This window comes from Mustela lutreola, chromosome 2 (assembly GCF_030435805.1).
Source record: "Mustela lutreola isolate mMusLut2 chromosome 2, mMusLut2.pri, whole genome shotgun sequence".
Lineage (NCBI taxonomy): Eukaryota > Metazoa > Chordata > Mammalia > Carnivora > Mustelidae > Mustela > Mustela lutreola.
The window spans coordinates 166,120,799-166,143,970 of record NC_081291.1 but is presented as its reverse complement, the minus strand read 5'-3'; the positions used below and the strand labels follow the sequence as shown (position 1 = coordinate 166,143,970).

The window sequence follows — 23,172 nt, the reverse complement described above, 5'->3', positions numbered from 1 at the left end:
TACATCCTCTCAATTTTATTTTTCCGTTGAGATCGTTTATCTACTGGGATTTATTTTTGCACATAACACGAGGCAGGGAACTGAATAATTAAAAATACAAAAACAAAAACAAAAACAACTGCCAGGCATCCGAAGAGCTTAAGCAAAATCGAAGGAGCGGTGGACAAGTACGCTCTGGGTATTTCTGCAAGCAGGATTAAGGTCAGATCTTGGAAGCATTTCCGGTATGGCTTAAAACTATCAGGGCGGGAGAGCGATTTATAATGCGAGCAGCCTAGCTAGCATTTTATGCTTCCGCTCCCCAGTGTCCTCGGGATCATCAGACGGTTTCCTATCTAGGAACGTTGGATACGGATTCTCTCCACACCCTCAGCCACGGAATATCGATCTGCTCATTAAAAAAGCCACCTACTGAGGTCAATCAAAACATTCCGGGCCATCAAGGGCAAAAACTGCCGGAGAGAATCAGCTGTCCAATAGTGAGGGGAGGGAAGCGGGACGACGCTCTGCGCATGTGCGCTCTCTGTTGAAACTCTCCCGGGATGCTCTTTAGCAAGTCCGGGCTTCCGGCCGGTGGCGCATGCGCAGCCTAGTTATTGTGCGCTGAGCGACTCTGTAGGTCAGCTCGGTGCTCAGGGCCCTCTGGGAAGATGGCCGGAGCTGGCATGGCGTCTCTGGGCGCCTGGGTACCTTGTCGGAGGTGGAGCAAAGCGGCCGTCTTTGGCTTCCACCGTGGCTTCACCGCATTATTCAAAAGGAAGCTCGAGGGGACGCCACGGTGGCTCCCAGGTCAGTGGCCGAAAGGCGGGAGAAGTACGCGTTCTTTCGAACATCAGGTTTGGTCCGTTCCTGTCTAGTGCGTTTTTGGCGCCCTATTTAAAAATGTTCATCCCCCATTCTTAGTATCCTTGTTTTAGGCACTTTCAGCAATTCTGGTGGAGGTAGTAGGAAGACCGCTTCTTGGCCCTGGGTACCCTGCCCAGCCCCGGCCCTTGCTGGCGTTTTCCGCTTTGCAGTTTCAGAATGTTACCCTGCCCGTCTCCCCGCGTTAAGCGCCGACACCGGGAAATATTAAGATGTGCGTTTATTAGTTGCTTTTTCTGTCTTTTCTCTTCAGGTCTAAGGGGTTTACAAATCTTGACTCTGTTAGGATGCTTAGACCTGCCTTTGCTTCACTAGAGGGAATTGACGATATGAACTTTTTTGTTGTTGCAGAAGTGTAGATTCGGTCATCCAGCCTAATTTCTGATTTTTGCCTGTTCGATATTCCCAGCTCAGTGAAAACCGTAATCATTACTCAAAACAGGAAACTAGAATTTGGACAAAAAATGAGGGCATCTGAGTATTTTCTTTATCTTGTATTTGATTGTTCACCGTACCACCCTACCCTCAGTATATGTAGTCTGTCTTTCTGAATTTTGTCTTTTTATTCTCCGGTTGTGTTGTTTACACCTTTGCCATAGAAGCTGCCTGGTGCGCTGTGCTTGCAATAGAGACGTCATTGCTGACACCCTTAGTTTTAGTTAAAATTTTAAGTGTGTATAATCAGTGTAATTGGATACAACCTAAAGACTTGTTGTATGTAAGTTCCTCCAGCGAAGTACAGTGTGTCAGTTCATTAACTAGATTGTAATACTCTCCTTGGCACACCATTAAGGACTTACCTTCAGGCTTTGAGCTAATCCTTGTAGTATAATAAGATCATTTATGGGTGTCATATTAAGAACTGTCCACTTATAACTCACCAAAATGAAGCAAATTGTAATTGTCTTTGGAAGAAATTCCTGTTTGGGGCAGTAGTATCAAGAAGAAGGTAGGAGGGATATTTTTGAGCACTGGAAGGGAATGGGAAGTTGACATTTTTGCAAATACAGTCTATCAGCTAACATAACTGGCCCCCGTTAGCCCTGGTTTTCACTAAAAGTTTTAAATTTGGCATATTTCACTATACTCGGAAACTTTGAAACACACTAGTATGTGATCGGGATAGCGTTAGGGCTTTAATTCAGTTTTTAAAATTCAACTTCTTGGGCTGCCTGAATGGCTCAGTTGATAGAGTGTAGAATTCTTAATCTCAGGTTTGTGTGTTTAAGCCCCACTTGGGGCAAAGAGCCTACTTAAAAAAATCAGTCTCAAATCCAAAATGAAGGGAGCTTTTATTAACTCACACGGAGGGGGCCAAGATGTTTTCTTTGGCCACAGTAAAGGAGAGGAAGGCTTCATTTAATGCAGGAGATTTTGTTGGTCCAGAAAAAAACTGTAAGGAAATACACAAAACTATTTTTTTAGATTTATTTATTTACTGAGAGAGAAACCACGAATGTGAGTATGCGTGTGTGCACATATGTGGGGGCGGGGAGGGAGGGAGAGAATCCCAAGCAGACTCTAGGTTCATCACAGAGCCAGATGCTGAGCTCCATCTCACACCCAAGGTCATGACCTGGGCTGAAATCAAAGAGTTGGATGCTTAACCCAGCGCCCCATTAACCTAATTTCTTTGGAAGGAGGAGGTAGCATTGTACATGACTTAATGTTCTTTAAATATCTTTTTACTTTTTTTTTTTTTTTTAAGAGCAAGTATAGATTTTATGGTGGGAAAAATCTTCAAAAATGATGAAACAATGAGTAACTTTGTAAAGTTTGCTAGTTGTACTGTTGTACTTAAATTGCATGAAGATCTTTGTAGCTTTTTCAAAAAGCCAAACCAACAAATAAAACATGCAGTGATTGCAGAACCCTATGAGAAATCTTTTTCCAAAAATGGTACTATTACAAATTATTCAAGGTTACTTGTAAAGAAACTGCTCATTGAAGCCACCTCAGGTAATAGAGAGTCATGCTTGGCTGTTAACCATGGCCCATGATTTTGTGGGTGGCAAGGGAGCCAGTGGTAAAAGTAGCATACCAGCACCCCCACCTTTGGAACAATTTCTCAAGGGCAGACCAGAGTTGTTTCTTCCTCTCTATACCAAACAGTAGAGGATGTGAAACTCCTCAAACATAGACAAAATTCAAAAGAAAATCATACAAGAAAAGGCCAAAATTAGTGTAGGTAAATCTGAACGTTGATACTATTTAGGAGAGATGATACAGCAGCAACAGGAAAACATTTTTTACAAGTCTTTATCTTTTATTGCCTTGAAATTTCCTCCTCATTTCGTATTTTGAAAGAATCAGGATTGGACCTTGCTCAAAGGCACTGATTTTGATACGAGTTCCGAAAATAACCATGCATAGGCTTGTGATTTTAGTACTTGAAGTCTTTGTTTTTCCTTTTAAATGGAAGTAGTTTTGACATGAATTTGACAAAGATAAGATTGAAAACCTACAGTTTCCCCTTGAACAAAATGGGTTTGATTGCAAAGGTCCACTTATACATTGATTTTTTTTTTCAATAAATACAGTGCTCTACTGTAAATATATTTTCTATATGATTTTCTGAACATTTTCTTTTCCCTAGCCTACTTTGTTATAAGAATATGACACATAATATATACGACATACAAAATATGTGTTAATTGTTTATGTTATCAGTAAGGCCTCCAATCAATAGTAGGCTATTAGTAGTTGTGTTTTTGGGGAGTCAGAAGTACACGTGAATTTTCGACTCATGGGGAGTTAGCACCCCAACCCTCATGTTGCTCATGAACCAATTGTATATGGTTTTCCAAAAACGGTTATTTGTGAACTGTAGTTTATGTTTTGTGTACTTTGTTTAGCTTGCAGACAAAAGACATCAGTCTCTTTCCTTAGTCGACCAGACCTTCCAAAACTGGCTTATAAGAAGCTAAAAGGCAAAAGTCCAGGAGTTATCTTCATCCCTGGCTATGTTTCTAATATGAACGGTACAAAAGCATTGGCGATTGAAGAGTTTTGCAAATCTCTAGGTCACGCCTATATAAGGTAGGAACAACGTATTTCAGAGAAAATACTACTACCATTTAGCATGGCAACAGAGAATTATTTCTGCTTTAACCAATTAAAGCAAATGCCAGTGCTTTTATGAATTAACTTATTTTAATGGTCTGTAAACTTTAACCTGGTGATTTAGGGTTATCATAAATGAAACCTTTAAAAGACCTGTTTTAAAATGGTCTTTGTGCTACACTGACAATGCTGGCAGGAAAGGAAACTATTAGTAACTAAACTCTGGATATAATAATCTAACATGACAACAAACCAGTAATAGTAGTTGGCTTTCTTGTAATGTCATAATTATATTGTGGTTTTCCATTGGGGATGTAAAGGCTTTTATTTTGCCGTTCTTTATAACTCTACTTTTAAAATTATGTATTTAAAAAATGTATGAATTTAAGAATATTGTATATTTTTCATGTCTCTTACCTGTGATATTTTAAGTTCTCATTTCCTGTCTTCTTCATATTGAGCCCATTTGTTCCCTTGGTTTTAACTGTTAACTGTAGTCTGTAATTCCAAAATTTATTTCTCTGGCTTAGTATTTTCATTGGTGCCCCTATAAAAAAAGTAAATAAATGAATGTATTCTAAAATTAGTATTGTATAGTTCACATTTCCAGTGAGTTTTCTCTTTCCCCTCACTCCCGTAGTCTGATTATGTAGAAGGATAGAGAGGATATATGTTGTTTAACAAAAATTTGATTTCACAATTCCTAATATTTCATACTGATAATTATTTTAGTAAAAGAATGTGCTTACATTGTTGTTACTGGGTTTGTTTACCTTAACAATCATTTATATAGGGCCTGATTTGTCAGAAAAGATAGTATTGTTTAGTAGAAAGAACACAGCATGGGTTCAATAAGTACAGGTATTAGAATCAGTTCCAGCAATAACTGTGACAAGATGAGTCAGCTCAGTAACCCTGGAACTGTTTTCTTCATCAAAAAGGGGCAGGTTGAACTAAAGATAATCACTAAATCCTTTTTATCACTAACAGCCTAAAAATATATTCATCTAAATTGTTAGTAGTTTAACTAAAATTCGGTCAGTGGGTCTAGAAAATACATCTTTCAGAAATAAGATAATAAATAAATTTTTAAAACTAAAAAAATTTTAGATTTTATTCAGTATATTAGCTGAGATTATGTCAATTATACGGATTTAGTGTTACTCCTTTTATCATATTAACTGAGTGGTTTTTATTTTCATGCTCAGAACTTCCAAAAATTTGTTCTGACTTAACTGTTATTCTGAAGTCTGGACTGTCTTTTCCAAGTATCTGTCTTTTCTGACACTATTGCTGGGAGCTGTAAAATACACAGTGATTTCTAAAACATGACTGTTGTTCTTAACGATTAGGTGGGGGAAACACAAGATAAAATACATATGAGAAACAAAGCAAAAATACTCATCAGAACGTGATTGTGTCAAAAGAACAGTGTACTTAATTGTACAAAGTGAGAGAAAACTGCGGATTGAAGTGGGTCAAAAATACTTCATAAAGGCACACTGAAGGATATTTCAGACGTGGGTAAGAAGAAAGAGCTATACAGGAAGGAGGACTACCTGGGTCAAACATGATAATATCAGGAAAATTGCCATCATTCTTTTTTGTCCCCAAAAGAATCTGAATCAAGAAATTGTCATTTTGGGGCACCTGTGTGGCTCAGTGGGTTAAGCCTCTGCCTTCGGCTCAGGTCATGGCCTCAGGGTCCTGAGATCGAGCCCCACATCAGGTTCTCTGCTCAGCAGGGAGCCTGCTTCCCTCTCTCTCTGCCTGCCTCTGCCTACTTGTGATCTCTATCTATCAAATAAATAAAATAAATCTCTATAAAAAATAAAGTAAAAAATTTAAAAAAAGAAATTGTCATTTTATTGGCTCTTGAATTTAAATTGAGACTATGAGCTCTGTAACCAGTTCCTGTCTCCCTATAAGACATGACATCTCTGGGTTTTCTGCATTTTGGATACATTTGAAATACATTTTTAAAGTAAATAAACATGATTGAATTATAATGTGCACAGACCATTAAGTAGTACTGTGTTAAAAAATAAACTAAATATATCTTTATAAATCTTATAAAATTATAGCCCTTTACCACAACGTTTTAATTTTTAAAAATCTATATATATTTTTCAAGATTTTACTTATTTATCTGTCAGAGAGATTGAGAGCACAAGCAGGTAGAGTGGCAGGCAGAGCCGGAGAGAGAAGCAGGCTCCCTGCTGAGCAGAGAGCCTGATGTGGGACTCAATTCCAGGACCTTGGGATCATGACCTGAGCTGAAGGCAGTGGCTTAACCAACTGAGCCACCCAGGCATCCCACCACAAAGTTTTAATTTAACCAAATTCCTTTTTATTAGCTTTTATCAAACTTCATTGCAATCTAATCACAATTATTGATTGCATGTTAGCTGGTTATTGGAGATTTTATCTTTTATGTGTATTCTAGTTTCTTAGTTCATTTTGTTGTGTTTTTGGCTGTAAGATCTTGGTTCTTTTTTTTTTTTTTTTTTTTTTTTAAGATCTTATTTATTTATTTGACAGACAGAGATCACAAGTAGGCAGAGAGGGAGAGAGGAGGAAGCAGGCTCGCCGCTGAGCAGAGAGCCCAATGTGGGGCTCAATCCCAGGATCCTGGGATCATGACCTGAGCTGAAGGCAGAGGCTTTAACCCACTGAGCCACCCAGGCGAAAACTCTTATTTAAGATCTTGGTTCTTGAACAAAGAAATAGTTGTGTATATTGTACAAGAAATGGTGCATAGGGCTATAGGAAAATGGTTTCTTGATGTCCTCTCCCCATGCCTAACATAAGATTGAGTTAGCGCTCCAGAATGTAGGACATGGCATTAGGGCTAGTATTCTCTCATAGTTATTTGTCATAGAATAATTAATTGTAGATTTAAGGATATGTCCCAGAATGTTGAGGCTGCTAGAACAGTGGTGTGTTGCTGTGTCTTAAAGCCCTAAACAGCCGAATATGTTTAAATTATCTTTGTCCCTTGATTAGGGTTCAGCAAGAGTGAACTGCATTTTTTACCCATAACTTTTAGTATCACTGAATGTTTGCTTTTCCCTCTTTGGAGGAACTCTACGTATATTCTGTATCTGCAATGCATATTAGGTTAGTTTTTTGTTTGTTTTAATTTTATTTGTTTATTTGACAGAGAGAGCATAAGCAGGCAGAGGGAGAGGGAAAAGCAGGCTCCCTGCTGAGTAAGGAGCCTGACACAGGGCTCTATCCTAGGACCTTGGGATCATGACCTGAGCCCAAAGCAGCAATGCATATTTGGAAGGCAGCTGTAAAAGATGCAGCAAATAGAGATGCCCGATTGCCCAGCAGAGGAAGGAAAAGGAGGATTGGCCAGTGTCTTTCCTCTTCTCCTGGGACACTGCTGTGTGCCCTGGATTGTGAGAAGTAGTAACTGTGATTGAGGCTTCAGCAGTGCCCTTGTTACGCAATTCCCATGGGTCCCAAATCATTTCACTTTATACCTAAAGAAAATGTTTATTTCTTCTTTCTCCATGACTTATAAATCCCTAAAAAAATGTTGTATACTATTTATCACATATATATTCTTACACGTACACTGAAAACACTAGGATTATTTTTCACCAGATTTGAAGAGTAAACAAAATGCTTCAAATTTGAATAAAGTGATTCTTTTTACTTTTATCTTCCACTTTTATTTATTTAGTATGTGTTGTGATACTCAAGTGTATGAGGCGTATTACATGCCTTGCCTCTGAATGCAGAGACAAACCAAGAAGGGTGTTCCCTGCGAGGATCTGACAGTCTCGCAGCAATGATGAGGCACACTACACACACAAACTGTCTTCTAGAGTAGGTTATAAGAAATTGATTGTGACTGCTAAAAGTGAATTCTATATAAGTTTCATTAGGTAGAGATTTTTTCTTCAGCTTTTCTGGGAAGTTTATCCAGCAAAAAAAGATTCATTTGGACTAAGCTCTAAGAGCATATGAGCTGTGCAAGTGAAAGGAGAAGGTATTCCAGGTGAAGGGAATAGTAGGAGGCATGAAACAGGACAAAGAGCAGGAGCCAGTTGAGTAACAGCAAGTTGTTTAGTTTGGCCAAGGCAGTAGTGGCCTCTGATGAAATTATAAAAGGTCAGTCCGACATGACCAGAAGCTAGTGGTCTATAAAAACAAGCTAACATGCTAAATGTTTATGTTGTATGTCACAGGGAACCACTGAAGTTTATGCCATGTCAATATCATGTTGCAGAAGAAACCTGACAGGTATAAAGTGGATCCATTCGGAAAGAGACTAGTCATAGAGACAGGAGGCTACTGTGATAGGCCAGGTTTGCAGCATAATATTGGTCTTACCAAATTGAAGAGAAAGAGATGAATGAGAAGAAAGGAGAGAGAGTGAGAGAGAATGGTACAGGAGGAAGCAGTGTTCCGTACCCTGGGGAAAAAACAGATTAGAATAAAACAGTCTGCTCTTGAAGAACTGACAGCATAGTCAGACATTTGAAACTTGATTACAACATAGTATGAAAAGTGTTGAGGGAGTACATACAAAGGAGGTAACTGATGGTAGTAAGCAAGGCATGTATGTTAAAGAAAGTGCTTCAGAGGAAAGTGCCTTGACTTAAACATTGAGTAAGAGTTTGGGTGAGGAAGGAAGGTTTCCCCCAGGGACTGGGGTTAAAGGCAACCTGCAGGTGTGGTATGATACTTCATGATCTGTTGAATTGTGCCTTGAAGGAGAGGTGAAATGCACAGATCACACAGACTTCGAGCCTGAAGACCTCGAAAGTTGGAAGGAGACGCAAACTAATGGAATGAGTTGGTGTTCATAAATTTGATTTGCCTCCTTCCTTTAATTAATTTAGTAAATACTAAGCATATACCATTTGCAAGGTTCTGATCTAGGCCAAAATAGTCTTGGCCCATATGGTGCTTCCATTCTAGTGTTGGGAGACAGACCACAAACACATAGATTTCTTTTATGTCAAGTAGCAGTATATGCCATGAAGAAAATAAAGCAGGGGACGGAATTCGAGAATGATGAAAGAAGCACAGTTTTGGATTGAGTTGGTCACAGAAGGCATCACTGGGGATGTAACATTGGAGCAGGAGGCCTGAAGGAGGTGAGGGAGCAAGCAAACTGGCTGTCTGGAAGTGTAGAGAGAGAAGCTGATGTAAAACTCCTGAGGCACAAACGTGGGTGGTGTATTCCATCAACTTCAGGAAGGCGAGAGAAGATAACAGTTGGGAGGGAGGGAACAAGAAAAAAAGGTCAGAGAGGTAGTCAGAGGCTAGTTTATGGTATGGACTTTATATTTTATTTAAAAATTATAGAAAGCTTTCAGAGGGTTTGTGCAAGACATGATTTTTGTTTTAAAAGGATCACTGACGACTACATGGGGAAGAGACTACGAGGGTAGGAAAGGGCGGCAGGAGACCTACGCGGAGACTGTCACACTGGTCCAGTCAGAGGAAGAGAGTAACAAGGAGCCACAGCTGGTGGTGGGGAGGGCGAGAGAGTTAGTGACTGGAGGCGATATTTAAAGGTTATGCCGGTAGGATCTGCTGAAGTATAGATTGACCTCAGTGTTTCATTTTAATATATTTTAAGCTTTGTAATAATGGTAAATTTACTGTCTTCCCCTCAAAAATCAGAGAAACAAACATATAAATAGATACTTAGATATAGATTTGTTTTCCCTTTTTCTAGGTTTGATTACTCAGGAGTTGGAAATTCGGAGGGCAACTTAGAAGAATGCACAGTGGGAAGATGGAGAAAAGATGTTCTTTCTATAATTGATGACTTAGCTGAAGGACCGCAGGTGACTGTTTTTGTTAAATATGATTATTGACTAACCTCATGCTTTTTTAACTGTTTCTTTAGCTATGAAAATTTAATAGTTTAAATATTTAACCATCAGTTTTGGTGTTTGATTTAAATTTGTTCTTTTATTTTTACTTTCTCATAAAATGTAAGTAAGCATTTTACTTTTCACTGCAGTCATAATTTTAATTCTGCTTTATGCCAAATATTAAAAGTCTGGGAGCTAATGGATGTTGAAGACAAAAGTACATACATAAATTACTCAGTCCACTTACAGAAAAGAAAATTCCTCTTTAAAACTATAAATTTTTATTTTTAGATACTAGTTGGATCTAGCCTTGGAGGATGGCTTATGTTTCATGCTGCAATTGCAAGGCCACAAAGAGTTGTTGCCCTTATTGGTGTAGCAACAGCTGTAGATGGCCTGGTGACACAGTTCAATCAGCTTCCTGTTGAGGTAAGTCACAAGCAACCTCCTGTCATTCTCCTGCTCCCTCTTTGAATATTTGTTCATGTGTCATCTGTCCTTTGACTTCCTTTGCTGGCTCATCTTTTTGCCTTAGCTGCCTTTTTGTGTACAGTCTCTACCTTCTTTAACTAATTGGTCTCTTGTTCAAGGTTCCCTTTTTTTCACAGCCTCTTCAAATCATTCTGCTGAATATTTGAACCATGTTAATGAAATCACACTTAAATTATTTTTTTAGCAACATTTTCTTTATAAATCACATTTACTTATCCTACATTGTGATCTTTTTTTGTACCTCTTATTCTTACTTTGTGGCATATGGGAAATAGTACTTACGATCTTGTTGGACTTGGGTCATCAGTTCTGAAACTTTTTTTTAAGCGTGAAAGCAGCCTCAGAACTTTTCCCAGCAGAGCTCTGCAAGTACACACCATCAGTCGATCAGAATTAGCACACAGGAGGTGAGATTTGCCATTCCTGGCTTAGACACTTAGTTGGCACTCTTTTCTACGACTAATTCTCACTTAAAAAAATTTTTTGCTTTTCATTATTAGCATGCCTTTCAGCAAATCATGGTTGAAATGAGGTTTCTGAAATGAATGAAGGTAATGTACTTGTTATGCTTCATTATTGGGCATATGTTTAAGCACTTCACTTTTGTCTGCAGGGGTAAAGAAATCGTGGGTCAAGGCTGTTTATTTGTGTATATTTTGGTACTCTTTTTTTTTTTTATTAATTACACACTTTTATTCTACTGTCTCTAGGTTCATAATGTATATATTTTTTAAAATTTATTTTGTTACTCTTTTGTAATCAGTTGAGTTCTCTTTGCCTGTTTTTTCCCTAAGGATCTAAATGTCCCTGTGGACTATGATCCTGGTAGGACTGAGGCACAGAAAAAAAAAGAAAACCAGTTGTGTGTTGGTTCAGATAATGTTGCCCCAAGGCCAGCAGCCTCAGTTTCACCTGACAGCTTGCTAGAGATGCACATTCCCAAGCTTCCCCTTGCGGCCAGTGGTCTGCTTTAGTCAGCTGAAGTTGGAGAACCACTGCGCTAGAGAGCAAATGAGCACATGGAGGAGGGAACATGTAGTGTTGAATAGTAGAGTATATTGTTTGCCTCGTTCTGCACTGGTGCATACCAGTGCCATAGATTATACAGTTCTGAGCTTATTTCTCAATCCACATTCTTCTCAGCTTCTGGAAAAAATGGCATTGTCTGCAAATGTGGTTTTATGTCCTTTCCTCTGAGGGCTAAGATTACAGAGCTGGTCTACCATGCGCTTATATTTCTGGGGGGAAAAATTATTATTATTATTATTATTATTTTTGCTATCTTAGTTGTTTCTCATGCGTGCATAGTTGCTCAGTGTCCTCATTCTGCTAAATTCTACCATTGTATCTTTCTACATATAAACTTTGAACCCTTTACCCCGTCCTTTAACTCAGTTAAATGGTGGTTCTCCTGCTAGGAAATTATTTCAAGAACATAGCAGATTGAGGAGGAGGTGATTAAATAAATTTGTTGTTGTTGTTACAGTAAATGACAGGATCTTTGTGTATTTCTTTTTATGTGTATGTATCCACATCACTCGGGGAGGATATGGTAAATCCCACCTAAGTGACTGAGAAGGTCTGTGGCCTGCAAATCAGGGCATGTCTTTGCTAATCCTGAATCAGACCAGCAAATGGTTGTAAATAGAAGCATGTTAATTTAAAAGCATGTGTAAGGGAAGAGCAGGGGCACTAAGACCACTATCTCTTCTTCACAGAAGCAGTTACCTCTAACAATGGCAAGGCAGCAAAAGTGGTGATTGTCACTATCATCTTTAGCCCAGGCAGTGTTAACATTGCTTATTGGGTAGGAACAGACTAACAATGTCTCCTTCTTTGAACACTTGAGGCCATCAGACAACAGCACAGCTGTTTCGAATATAAGCTTTGCAACCACATCACCTTGATGTGGTTTCTTCTAGCTCTAGAACTTAATACATATTGTACGTTTTCTTTGGTTAATGATGTTTTTTGCTATTCTGAACTTTCTGTTTTTGAGGGTTCGGTACATAAAACATTCTGTAAAGTGAAGTTTGTTCTTTGGACAGTATTCATTCAGTTCAGTGGCAGATAACAGCTTGATGGGGGCAGGGATACTTAAAATGCTGCTGTTCTTAATTATGTCTTAGTAATTACCATGGTTCCCACTTCATCTAATAACCAATGAAACTGAGTTCTAATTACTGAAATTAGAAATTTAGGAATTATCCTGAGTACCTTGAGGATTACTGAATATCAATTTTTTTAAAAAATTTTACTTATTTATTTGACAGAGATCACAAGAAGGCAGAGAGAGAAGAGAAAGCAGGCTCCCCACTGAGCAGAGAGCCCAATGTGAGGCTCAATCCCAGGACCCTGGGCTCATGACCCGAGCCAAAGGCTTTAACCCACAGAGCCACCCAGGTGCCCCTGAATATCAGTTTTTGCCTTTAATATTCAGTTCCCATGTTTTTTTTTTTTATTTTATTTGTTTTTGTTTTTTTTTTTAAGATTTTATTTATTTATTTGACAGAGAGAGATCACAAGTAGGCAGAGAGAGAGAGGAGGAAGCAGGCCCCAGTTCCCATGTTTTAATGAAGAAGATGCCTTGATGGGGCGCCTGGGTGGCTCAGTGGGTTAAAGCCTCTGCCTTTGGCTCAGGTCGTGATCCCAGGGTCCTGGGATCGAGCTCTGCATCGGGCTCTCTGCTCAGCAGGGAGCCTGCTTCCACCTCTCTCTCTCTGCCTGCCTCTGCCTGCAAATAAATAAATAAAATCTTTTTTAAAAAAATACCTTGATATTAATATAGACTCATGTATCTCACAGTTTTTTAAATTTTATTAATTTCAAATCATTTGAAGACATGGTTAAGAGTATAGCTTTCAGATACACAGCTTTTTCACATCAGTATATCATTTTGGAATTTTAAAGAATACATTAAAATGCCTAAATACATACAGATTATAGCATACATATTTTACTGTTTAAATTCTTGTTTTCCTTTCATATTTGCAGTAAATTAATGTATTTTAAATATGGAAAAACCATATCTTCACTGAAAATTTAAATACAAAAATTTTCAATATATTATATTTGGTTTTTCTTTCCTTTTATTTTTCCTTATTTTTGATAAGATGTCCACCTATTTTTCTAGTCAGAAATGTCCTTAATATGATATGGTTCCAAGAGCCATAAAAACATTTATATCTTGATATATTAGTTAAATATAATCTCTCCAAATAAGTTACTATATACAGATAAATCTTTGTGCTCAAGATGTTCATAAAAGTACCCAGCAGTTAGGGGTTTCATACATAGCAGAGCAGCTCCCTTGCTGCAATCTATTGAAAGTCACGAGGGTTTGTATTTTTTTAATATTTTTAAAATTTTAAAAATAAAGGAAAAAATTTAAAAATATAAATTTAAAAAAAGAAGTACCCAGCAGTGTGGGAATATTTAATTAGCTTAGACCCAGTATAATGGACTACTGTGCAACCTTTGAAAACTTCATAGAATTTTTTAAAACCCAGATATCATGTAGAAGTAAAGCAATGTAGAAAACTCTGTATGAATGTGTGGTAGATATCCGTTTTACATATTACATGTATAAAACCAAATACATGGAGAAAAATATTGGAAGGAAATGAGCCAGAATATTCATGGGTGTTGTATCTAAGAGGTGGGATTATGTGCAATCACTCTTTTTTATAATTTCTATATTCCCCATGTTTTCTATAATGTGTGTACATTACTTTAATTAGAAAAATTGTTTAAGGGGTTCCTGGATAGCTTAGTCTGTTAAGTGTCTGCCTTCAGTGAGGTCATGATCCCAGGGTCCTGGGATTGAGCCCTGCTTGTGGCTCCCTGCTCATTGGGAAGCCTGTTTTGCCCTTCTCCCTCTGCCCCTCCCCCTGCTCCTGCTCCATCTCTATCTCAAATAAATAAATCAAATCTTAAAAAAAAAAGAAAAAGAAATATTGTAAAGACAAATTATAATCCAAAAAGTAAGACAAACTCTAATCTAAAAAGTAAGGCAAATTATAATCTAATAAGTAAAAAAAATTCTTCAAGAATCAAAAGATACCCAGTGTTTCATTTTAAGAGCGTAAGCATGGAAATGATTTCCTTGTTCAGTTTTCAGGAAGTATTTGGAAGACTTCATTGTCTTCCAAAACAACACATTCTTTTTTCTCATTCCCTAGGACTCTGAAAGGCAAAAGCAGTGCCTTTTTTTTTTTTTTTTTTTTTTTTTGTAACATTTAGCCTGAAAAAAAAAATTTTTTTTTAAGATTTTATTTATTCATTTGACAGTGTAAGCGAGAGAGAGCACACAAGCAGGGGGAGAGACAGGGAGAGAGAAAAGCAGACTCCCCACTGAGCTGTGAGTCCCCTGTTGGGGTTCATGGGGCTTGAGATTACCTGAGCCAAAGGCAGATGCTTTCTCCCCTTCATTTTCCCTTTCATTTGGGATGAAGCAGCACCTGATTTAAGATGTTACCTGATAAAGCGAAATCTAAGTGTGAATCCTAGCCATGACAGCTGTTACCTTTCAGTTTTAAACATGAAATTTAACCTCTCTAGACTCCCAATACCCTCTTTTGTAAAAATGCTATAATAACAACTTTTATCGGGATCTCATGAGGTACTGTGTGTAAAGTGCCTGTCAGAGTACCTTGCACAGTGTTTAATTATTGATAACTGTCATTATTACATTTTTATCTCTTTTTTTCCTTTTTTTCTAGGACTGCTTTCCTTAGACTGTTTTAAGACTACTGCATGTGTTAGAGTTGCATACATTTCTTTTCCTCTTTTTTCCCAATAGGTCAAAAAGGAAGTAGAGACGAAAGGCGTGTGGGCCATGCCATCAAGGTACAGTGAAGACGGAGTTTATCACCTTCAGTACAGTTTCATTAAGGAAGCCGAACACCACTGCTTGTTACATAGCCCTATCCCTGTGAACTGCCCGGTACGACTGCTCCATGGCATGAAAGATGACATCATACCTTGGCATACATCCATACAGGTTGCTGACCGAGTGGTCAGTGCAGATGTAGATGTCATCCTCCGAAAGCATAGTGATCACCGAATGAAGGAAAAAGCAGACATTCAACTCCTTGTTTACACTATTGATGACTTAATTGATAAGCTTTCAACTGTAGTTAACTAGAATCACATTTTTAGTTGGTATGTAAACCAACAGATCCAGAAGCTTGGAAGAGGGATAACAAATGAAAGACCCCGATACTTGGGTTTTTTCCTCTTGTCTCTACTTTGTAAATATCACATGAGTATTTATTCAATGATGTAGGATACAAATGGTGCAGATCGTGAAGAAAGTACAAGCTGCTGTTTGGAAAATTTCCTCCTTCCTCCAATCTTTGATTTTTTTAAATTGAAGTATTGTTGACACGCCAGTGTTATGTCAAATCACATAGTGATTCAACAGCCCTATATGTTACACCGCGCTCACCACAAGCGTAGCTATTGTCTGTACGATACGGCGCTATTACAATACCATTGACTCTGTTCCCTGTGCGGTACCTTTCATCCCAGTGGTTACTCATTCTGTAGCTGGAAGCCTGTAGCTCCCACTCTTCTTCACTTATTTTTGTTCATCCACCCACCCCCTCCCTTTGACAACCACCAGTTCTCTGTTTCTGTGGGTCTGTTTCTGCTTTGTTTGTTTTGCTTTTTAGGTTCCACATATAAGTGAAATCATACCATATTTTGTCTTTCTCTGTCTTATTTCACTTAATTTAATACCTTCTAGATGTATCCATGTTGCATGGTTGTTTTGTGTTTTGTTTTGTTTTGTTTTGTTTCTTTCATTAAAATATTTCCTACTTTTTTGTTCAAGAGATGTTTACCTGCTAAATGCTTATGTTAAATCGGGACAGCTCTTAATTTGTTGTATTCTTGTCTACTTAGAATTGTTAATAAAGCTGGAGTTTTTTGTCTTTTTTTGGTGTTGGTCATATACAGAGATTTGTAAAATTGCTTCTGATTTTAAAATGCATTTCACAAAATATAGGACAGTCTTTATTAAATGACCAGAAAAAATCCTGAAGCATAATAAAGTTCAAAAAGTAAGGATACCACTTTATATATTATATTCTGCATATTATATTTGAACTTAAAGTTATCTTTTTTTAAAGGCTCAAAACTTTACAGTAATATAAAGAAAATACATCACTTTTAAATGTTGGCTTGTATGTCATTTAAATGGGGGGATGTGATATTAATGATGTAGTATATTCTAAAGAGGTAATTAATCTTTATATATTATTGCCTGCTTGCAGAAACATTCCTTTTCTGTTAATATGTGCCTTAAGTACAAATAGCCAAGTGACTACTATCCATGTCAGAGGGCTTTTTGAAGTGTAGAGATAGTAAGAAAATACAAAATGCAATTATTACATAGGTGTTTTTAAGAACTAAAATGAGCTTGTGCAGTAGTGATTCTTTATAAGACTGAGTTGGTGTCAAGGCAAAACAAATCGACAACATGACACAGAGAAAATCATTGGGATAAAGTTCCTGTGCCAAAGAAAGCTAACAGCAGGCCTGACAGCTTAGCCTCAGAGAGACCAGCTTGTAGGTGAGCCCATGGTTGCATCTGGGAACTTGGCTTTTGCAGGTTTCCACCACTCCCAGAACGGATAAAAGTGGCTCACTCTGCCTAAACTGTCTATACTGCATGAACAGTAGTGTTTGTGCTGAACACCTTTCCCTCTGGGAGTCTGCAGTTGTAAGTGGCAGGCAGAGGCTGCCTAAGTGACCAGCTCCCACTACTCGGGCACTGGCCTGGTGGACCACATTTCACATGTATCGTCACAACCTTACTGGGGGAATTGCAGCTCATGTGGCATGATCACTGGGAGAGAATTCTTGAAGCTTCCGCCTCATTTCTCCAGACATCGCCTCCTGCATCTTTTTGTTCCTTTGCATATTTTACTGTGTACCTTTAAACTAAGAAGTCCTAGCTCTGAGGAGAAGTAGGTACTGAGTTCTGTGAGTCCTAACAAGTTATCGAACCTACAGGTGGTCCCTGACTCAGATACTAAAAAGGTTAATGCCTTACAGGACTGCAATCTATGAGTTCTCTTTTATACTGAAGAGGAGCACTCAAATACACAAGTCGTGCATGTGTCCTGGTGCCTAGTGACAGCCGGGCGTTGATAGCGGATAGTAGGGTGGGTATTCCAGGGCCTGCTCCGCCCAGACACTGCTAGTCACGAGGATTCAAAAGACAAGAGAAAGTGGCCCTGCCCCTGGGACTTTTCTGGAGCTAAACTCGTACTAAAATGTAATAAGCGCGATTAGAGATTTGTAGCATACCTGTAGAGGCAATGTGCATTCAGGTTAGGGACAGACTATGCGGTGTGGGTTTAAACTCCTAGCTCACCATTTACAAACCCTGTAATTGAGCAATTTACTTAACCTCTTTGAAGTTTTGTCAGCTGTAAAATGACATAAAGCTAGGTAATAAAGCATAAGGATTCAGTAAGTACAGTACCTTTAGAACAATGACACACACACAGGAGTCACTATCTTTTCACTTATAATGCACTGAGCACAGTCTGGTGAGAAACTGGTGGACATAATTTGTGGGGTTTAGGAAGAAAAAGCAGCAAGGAAGCCAGCAGGGCTTTCAAAGCACCTTCTCTTCAAGATGCTAAGCTGGAAGAAGGTTAGTTGTGTGGTATCATTTCAAACATTCAAAGGTTAGCAAAGGGGAGGAGGAGAAACCTTCACTATCTGAAAATGGGAAAAGCTGTTTTATTTATATTTATTTAAAAAATATTTTATTCATTTGAGAAGAAGAGCACAAGCAGAGGGAGAGGGAGAAGCAGACTTCTCATGGAGCTACGAGCCCAATGCAGGACTCGATCCCAGGACCTGGAGATCATGACCCAAGCTAAAGGCAGACACCCAGCTATCTGAGCCACCCAGATGTCCCTGGAAAAGTTATTTTGAAATCTCATATAGCTTTGCAGAGGGTAACATCACAAATTCCAAATTCCAAATGATTTTGTATTTGTATCAATGAGATGTTTCTAGTGCATTGTTAATTACTTTAGTGGGAGTTTCTCCCCAGTGTTTTCCCCTAAAGCCCTCTTTTTTCTTTTCTTTCTTTTTTTTTCTTCTAAAACCACTCCATGCCATGTATCCAGTGACACGGAAAACGCTTAAACAAGCAAGCAGCAGCCCCTGAGTGCCTTATCCTCTGGAACCCCTGCATTATTTTAACAGTGACATGAGCCTTCTGAACAACCTCAGCATGTGCAATGGAGAGAGAGAAAGCAGACACCAATGGTAAGGAAACCTAAGTGAGGCCACAGAATAAATTTGCTTTTGCTGCATCTGCTGAGCTTAGAGGCATCTCCAGACACACATCTAAACAGTATGCTGTTCTCTGAGCAGCCAATAGAAAGTTCTGTGTGGAGAAGAGGAGGGAAAGAGCCTGGGGCAAGGCTGAGCTTTACAAAGCTAGGAGCTCGCAAGGGGAATAGGACCAGCCACAGAATGGGTCCCTGCCGAAAGGGAAAACACCTAATTTTCATTAAATTTGAAACTGATAAAATAAAATCCAAACAACTAAGAAACTCTTATTTTCTGAAGAAAAGAAGTAGATGGATGGAATTTAGATACACCTTTTAAAGATCCCCTTTAAATACACATTAGTCGTTTTTAATTTAGAGACGTAATCACATGGTATGCATGGTTCTTTTGATTTAAAAAAAAAAATGGATGCTTTTGTACATTTAGAGAATATACCTAGTAAAATGCAAGCAATTTTTCTTTTTTAACCAATTGTGTCTTTTTGAGGAAATTATCCTTCCAAACATTTGGACTCTCCCTTTTCTTGGGCTTTTCAGGGTTTTGCTGACAGAAAAACTCTCTTCTACTACAAAAAGAAATAAAAAGGTCAAGTGTCAGTTGCCCAGTGAAAGCCTTTCCCAACTTGTTCCCAACCCTCTGTTTCTAACAGGTTTGTCATCGGGTCCTCTGCACTCTCAAGAACAGCATTCTATTCTCTTTTTGATAGAACTTAAGTGCTTTACAGGGCACCTGGGTGGCTCAGTTGGTTAAGTGTGTACCTTCCGCTTGGGTCATGATCCCAGGGTCCTGGGATCAAGTCCCGCATCGGGCTCCCTGCACAGACGGGAGTCTGCTTCTCCCTCATCCCCTCCCCAGCTCATGCTCTCTCTCTCTCTCTCTCTCTCTCATGCTGTTCTTTCAAAAAATTAATAAAATCTTTTTAAAAGAGAAAAAAAAAAAAAAGAACCTAAGTGCTTTACTATTCCCATGTATGTACCAATCTCCCTGAGGTCAAGAGCTTTGTTTTAACACGCTCGCCCCCCAGGCATCTCTGACCATGCCCTGATAGCTCTTTGCTCACTTCTCCTCCTTACCCACTGCATTAACATTAACGTTCTGGGGAATTCTGACCTTCGCCTTCTTCTCTGGGTACTTACCCTAAACAACCACACTGATGCTCCTAGTTTTTTGAGGGGCAGAGGGAGAGAGAGGATCTCAAGCAGACACCCTGCTGAGTGAAGAGCCTGATCTCACAACCCTGACTGAGATCATGACCTGAGCCGAAATCAGGGGCTTAACCAACTGAGCCACCTAGGTGCCCCGACACATTTCTATTTTAACAGCTCCTTGCATGCAGGTGATTCAAGTCCATTCCTCCATTCCAGACTTTCCTCTTGAGCTCCAGACCCATTAAACCAGCTATCTAATGAACTGGGATGGATCATGGGCCTCCCAGATGTAGGAAGTACAAACTCTGTTACCTTTCCCCTATATGTACCTCCCAAATGAGTCCCCTTACAATAAATGGCACCATTAACACGTTATACCAGTCAAATTTGGAGGCACTCCAGTCATCTCCTTTTCCTTCACATACATCAACAGGATGATTCTCTTTCCCTAATAAAACAACGCAGGATTCTTTTGCGTAAGTCCAGTGGCAGGCAAAGCCAGTAAATATTGAACAGCCAGCGTTCCAGAAAAAAATAAAAGCACCCTGATTTATAAATTTGCCAACATCCATGGCATAAATATTTCTTTAATGACTGGTTTGAAGCTATCACGGTGATGTCACTGAACTCAACCAAGTTGGGCAGAAATGGCTAGGAACACACCATTATACAGTAAATACTCTGTAAAGAGACAGCAAACATAATAATATTCTCAAAAGTACATGTAATAGTAAAACATAGCAAAATAAATTAGGAAGTAATCTATTTTGAGTATTTAACATTTGTAATTAAGTTTAAATAATTTAATTGCTTATAATGGCTAAGTGACAACTGGGTTTCCCAGCTCCTGAAAATTTAACCATGGGCCCTTGCAAGCAGACTCCTTTATGGTCTAGAGCCTCCATGCCAGCCACGCCTTAGTTTTCTACCTGTATGTCTCTTCTCTTTGATCCTAGGCTCCATTGATACTGGAACATTTTCACCTGCCTAACGAAGCTGCCTTTGCCTGCCATGTTCCTGACGTTCCCAATCCCTCCCGCTTCACCCCATCCACCTGGTAACACCTTACCCCTTTCACCTGATAAACACCCACTCATCTTTTGAGGCTTAAAGTCATCTCGTTTAGAAACCTGTTCCCCAATCCCTACCCCCTTCTTCTAGCTATCACTGTACCTCAGTACCTTGTGCATATTTTTAGCATGACACCTTGCTGGCATTTATTGTTTGCAAGTTTAACTTTGCTACTAGACCTAGTTGCCATGTCCCATGCATTTTTGTACTCAGATACATAGGCCCTTTTAAAAAGCTGTCGAGAAAATTAGTTCTAACGCTAGTAGACCTCAGTAAATGTAGAGCTGAGCCAATTTCCCTCAGGGATCAAACATTTTTTTTTTTTTTTTCTAAAGACTTTTGGTAGATTGCGGGACACTTCTAACCTAACCCCATTCTTTGCCACTGTATCCTCTCCAGAACTATGAGCTCAATCATTTGCTTAAAGCACCCCCATCTGTTTTGTCACGATGGAAGGAAATCTTTGGGTATAAATTACCTGGAAGGAAAGAAGGAAGGGAGGAAAGAAAAAAGAAGGGAAGAGAGGAAGAAAGGGAAGAAGGAAGAAGAGGAAAGAAGGTAACTGTACATGTACATCTTTTAGAACTATTTCTAGTTTTATACAACAAACCAACCTCTTCCTTCAAGCAATTCCAGCCACAGAGAAAGTGACATGCCTTCTGTTTGGGCCTCTGTTCCTTTAATGGCAAGTTGGAACTGACCTCACTGCTTCCACCCAAGACACAGCTCAGTGACTCCCGAAATTCCGCTGAAAATTTCCCTGCTCTAAACTCTTCCCCAACCCCCAAGTCTACAGAGACACTTTTGTTGTCTTCAGAGCTTCTTAAATTGAAGATTGCATGCAGCACCAAGATCTGCATTAGTCTGTCATTTCTGTGCCTTTTGCTAAACCCAGTGCTCTTCTAAAAGCAAGCTCTCTTACAACCCTGTGTGTCTCCGAGTTCTCTCTCTACGCCTTCAGCTACTGACCACGAAGTCTTCTCCCAGGCAGACTGCCCCCATGTCTACCAAGTGATTGCATTTCCACTAGTCCAGGCCCCAGCCGGCAGGAGAGTTCTCTCAATACCTGTACTATTTAAGGAGTCATTCCCTGCCGAGCTTCCAACCAGTTTTGCACTGGGACCGAGATTATCTTGGCATGTACCAGAATTGCTTTCTCTAATACGCCTGAGTCAACTGAGCAAACCGTTCCAGGGGGAAGAGCTCTATTTGATTCCTTTCCAGTGCAGTACTTGGCACAATTAAGCACTCAAAAAATATTTGCTGAACGAACCAAAAGAACATATTTTGGGGTGATTTTCTCATGAAAAGTACCCATAGACCTACATAACGCCAATGAGACCTTACCCGCCTAAGTGCTTTACAGTCTCGGAAATCTGATTGCCCAGCTCTTTGTCAGTTATAAAAGTTTCAGGGGCGCCTGGGTGGCTCAGTGGGTTAAGCCTCTGCCTTCTGCTCAGGTCATGATCTCAGGGTCCTGGGACTGAGCCCCGCATTGGGTTCTCTGCTCCCTCTCTCTGCCTGCCTCTCTGCCTACTTGTGATCTCTGTTTGCCAAATAAATAAATAAAATCTTTAAAAAAAATTTTTTTTCAGGCCAACCTGGGTCTAAATTGATTTGTCCCGAGGTATTGTTTGACCCAATACTCAGTCCCGGGGGAGGGGGTGGGGGTGGGTAGCATGCCAGTGGGGCCTGCCAGGTCCTTAACTACAATAGACAGACGAAATGCTCACACTTTATCAACACCTTTCACTCCAGGAGTCTCTTAGCACATTGACATTGAGCTCTGTTTAATTGATGAAACATGCTCCTAGTATCTTTCGATTAAAAACAGCATTAAAAAGGTGCATTCTTTGGATAAGTCAAACTGAGACACCACAGTTTCGCACAAGGATGGAAGTTTCTGGATGGAATCTGGCTGGCAGCTTCACAAGTGAATGGTTGCGGCTCTCCGCCCCTCCCTCCGGTCCAGCCCGACAACTGTTACCTCAGGGCACAGGGAAAGTGGTTTGGCAATCCCGACAGATGGACAGTTGACAGAATGGACCCTCCCCCAGGCCCCAGGCCCCCCGCAGCTGTGTGCTGGTCGGGTGTAGACAATCGGCCCGTCTCCCCCAGAGGAGGGGAAAGAATTGTGCGTCTCTCAGCGGGAGGGAGGCGGGCGGGCTTGAGTGACACAGGAGAGGGCCGGGGCTTTTTGCCCGGCTCTTAGCAACCGCCCGGGCCTGACCCTCCTCAGCCAGGAGAAAATCGAATCAGTGCCCCCTTCTTCCAGGCGCCACGCAGCAGCAGACGCTGAACGTCCAGGCGGGCTGCCTTCCTGCCTGTTAATGACCTGCGCTCTCCCATCCCAGGGTCTGCCTCTG

The 23,172-nt window shown here is 39.7% G+C and overlaps 1 protein-coding gene across 1 annotated transcript; it reads left to right on the top strand.

Moving 5' to 3' along the window:
* Positions 1–550: 550 nt before the first annotated feature.
* Positions 551–16,204, top strand: ABHD10 (abhydrolase domain containing 10, depalmitoylase). Its single transcript, XM_059164154.1, has 5 exons — positions 551–789; positions 3,720–3,903; positions 9,632–9,743; positions 10,065–10,202; positions 15,067–16,204. The coding sequence occupies exons 1-5, from the start codon at positions 651–653 to the stop codon at positions 15,409–15,411; spliced, it is 918 nt and encodes a 305-aa protein (XP_059020137.1). The 5' UTR covers positions 551–650; the 3' UTR covers positions 15,412–16,204.
* Positions 16,205–23,172: the final 6,968 nt, after the last annotated feature.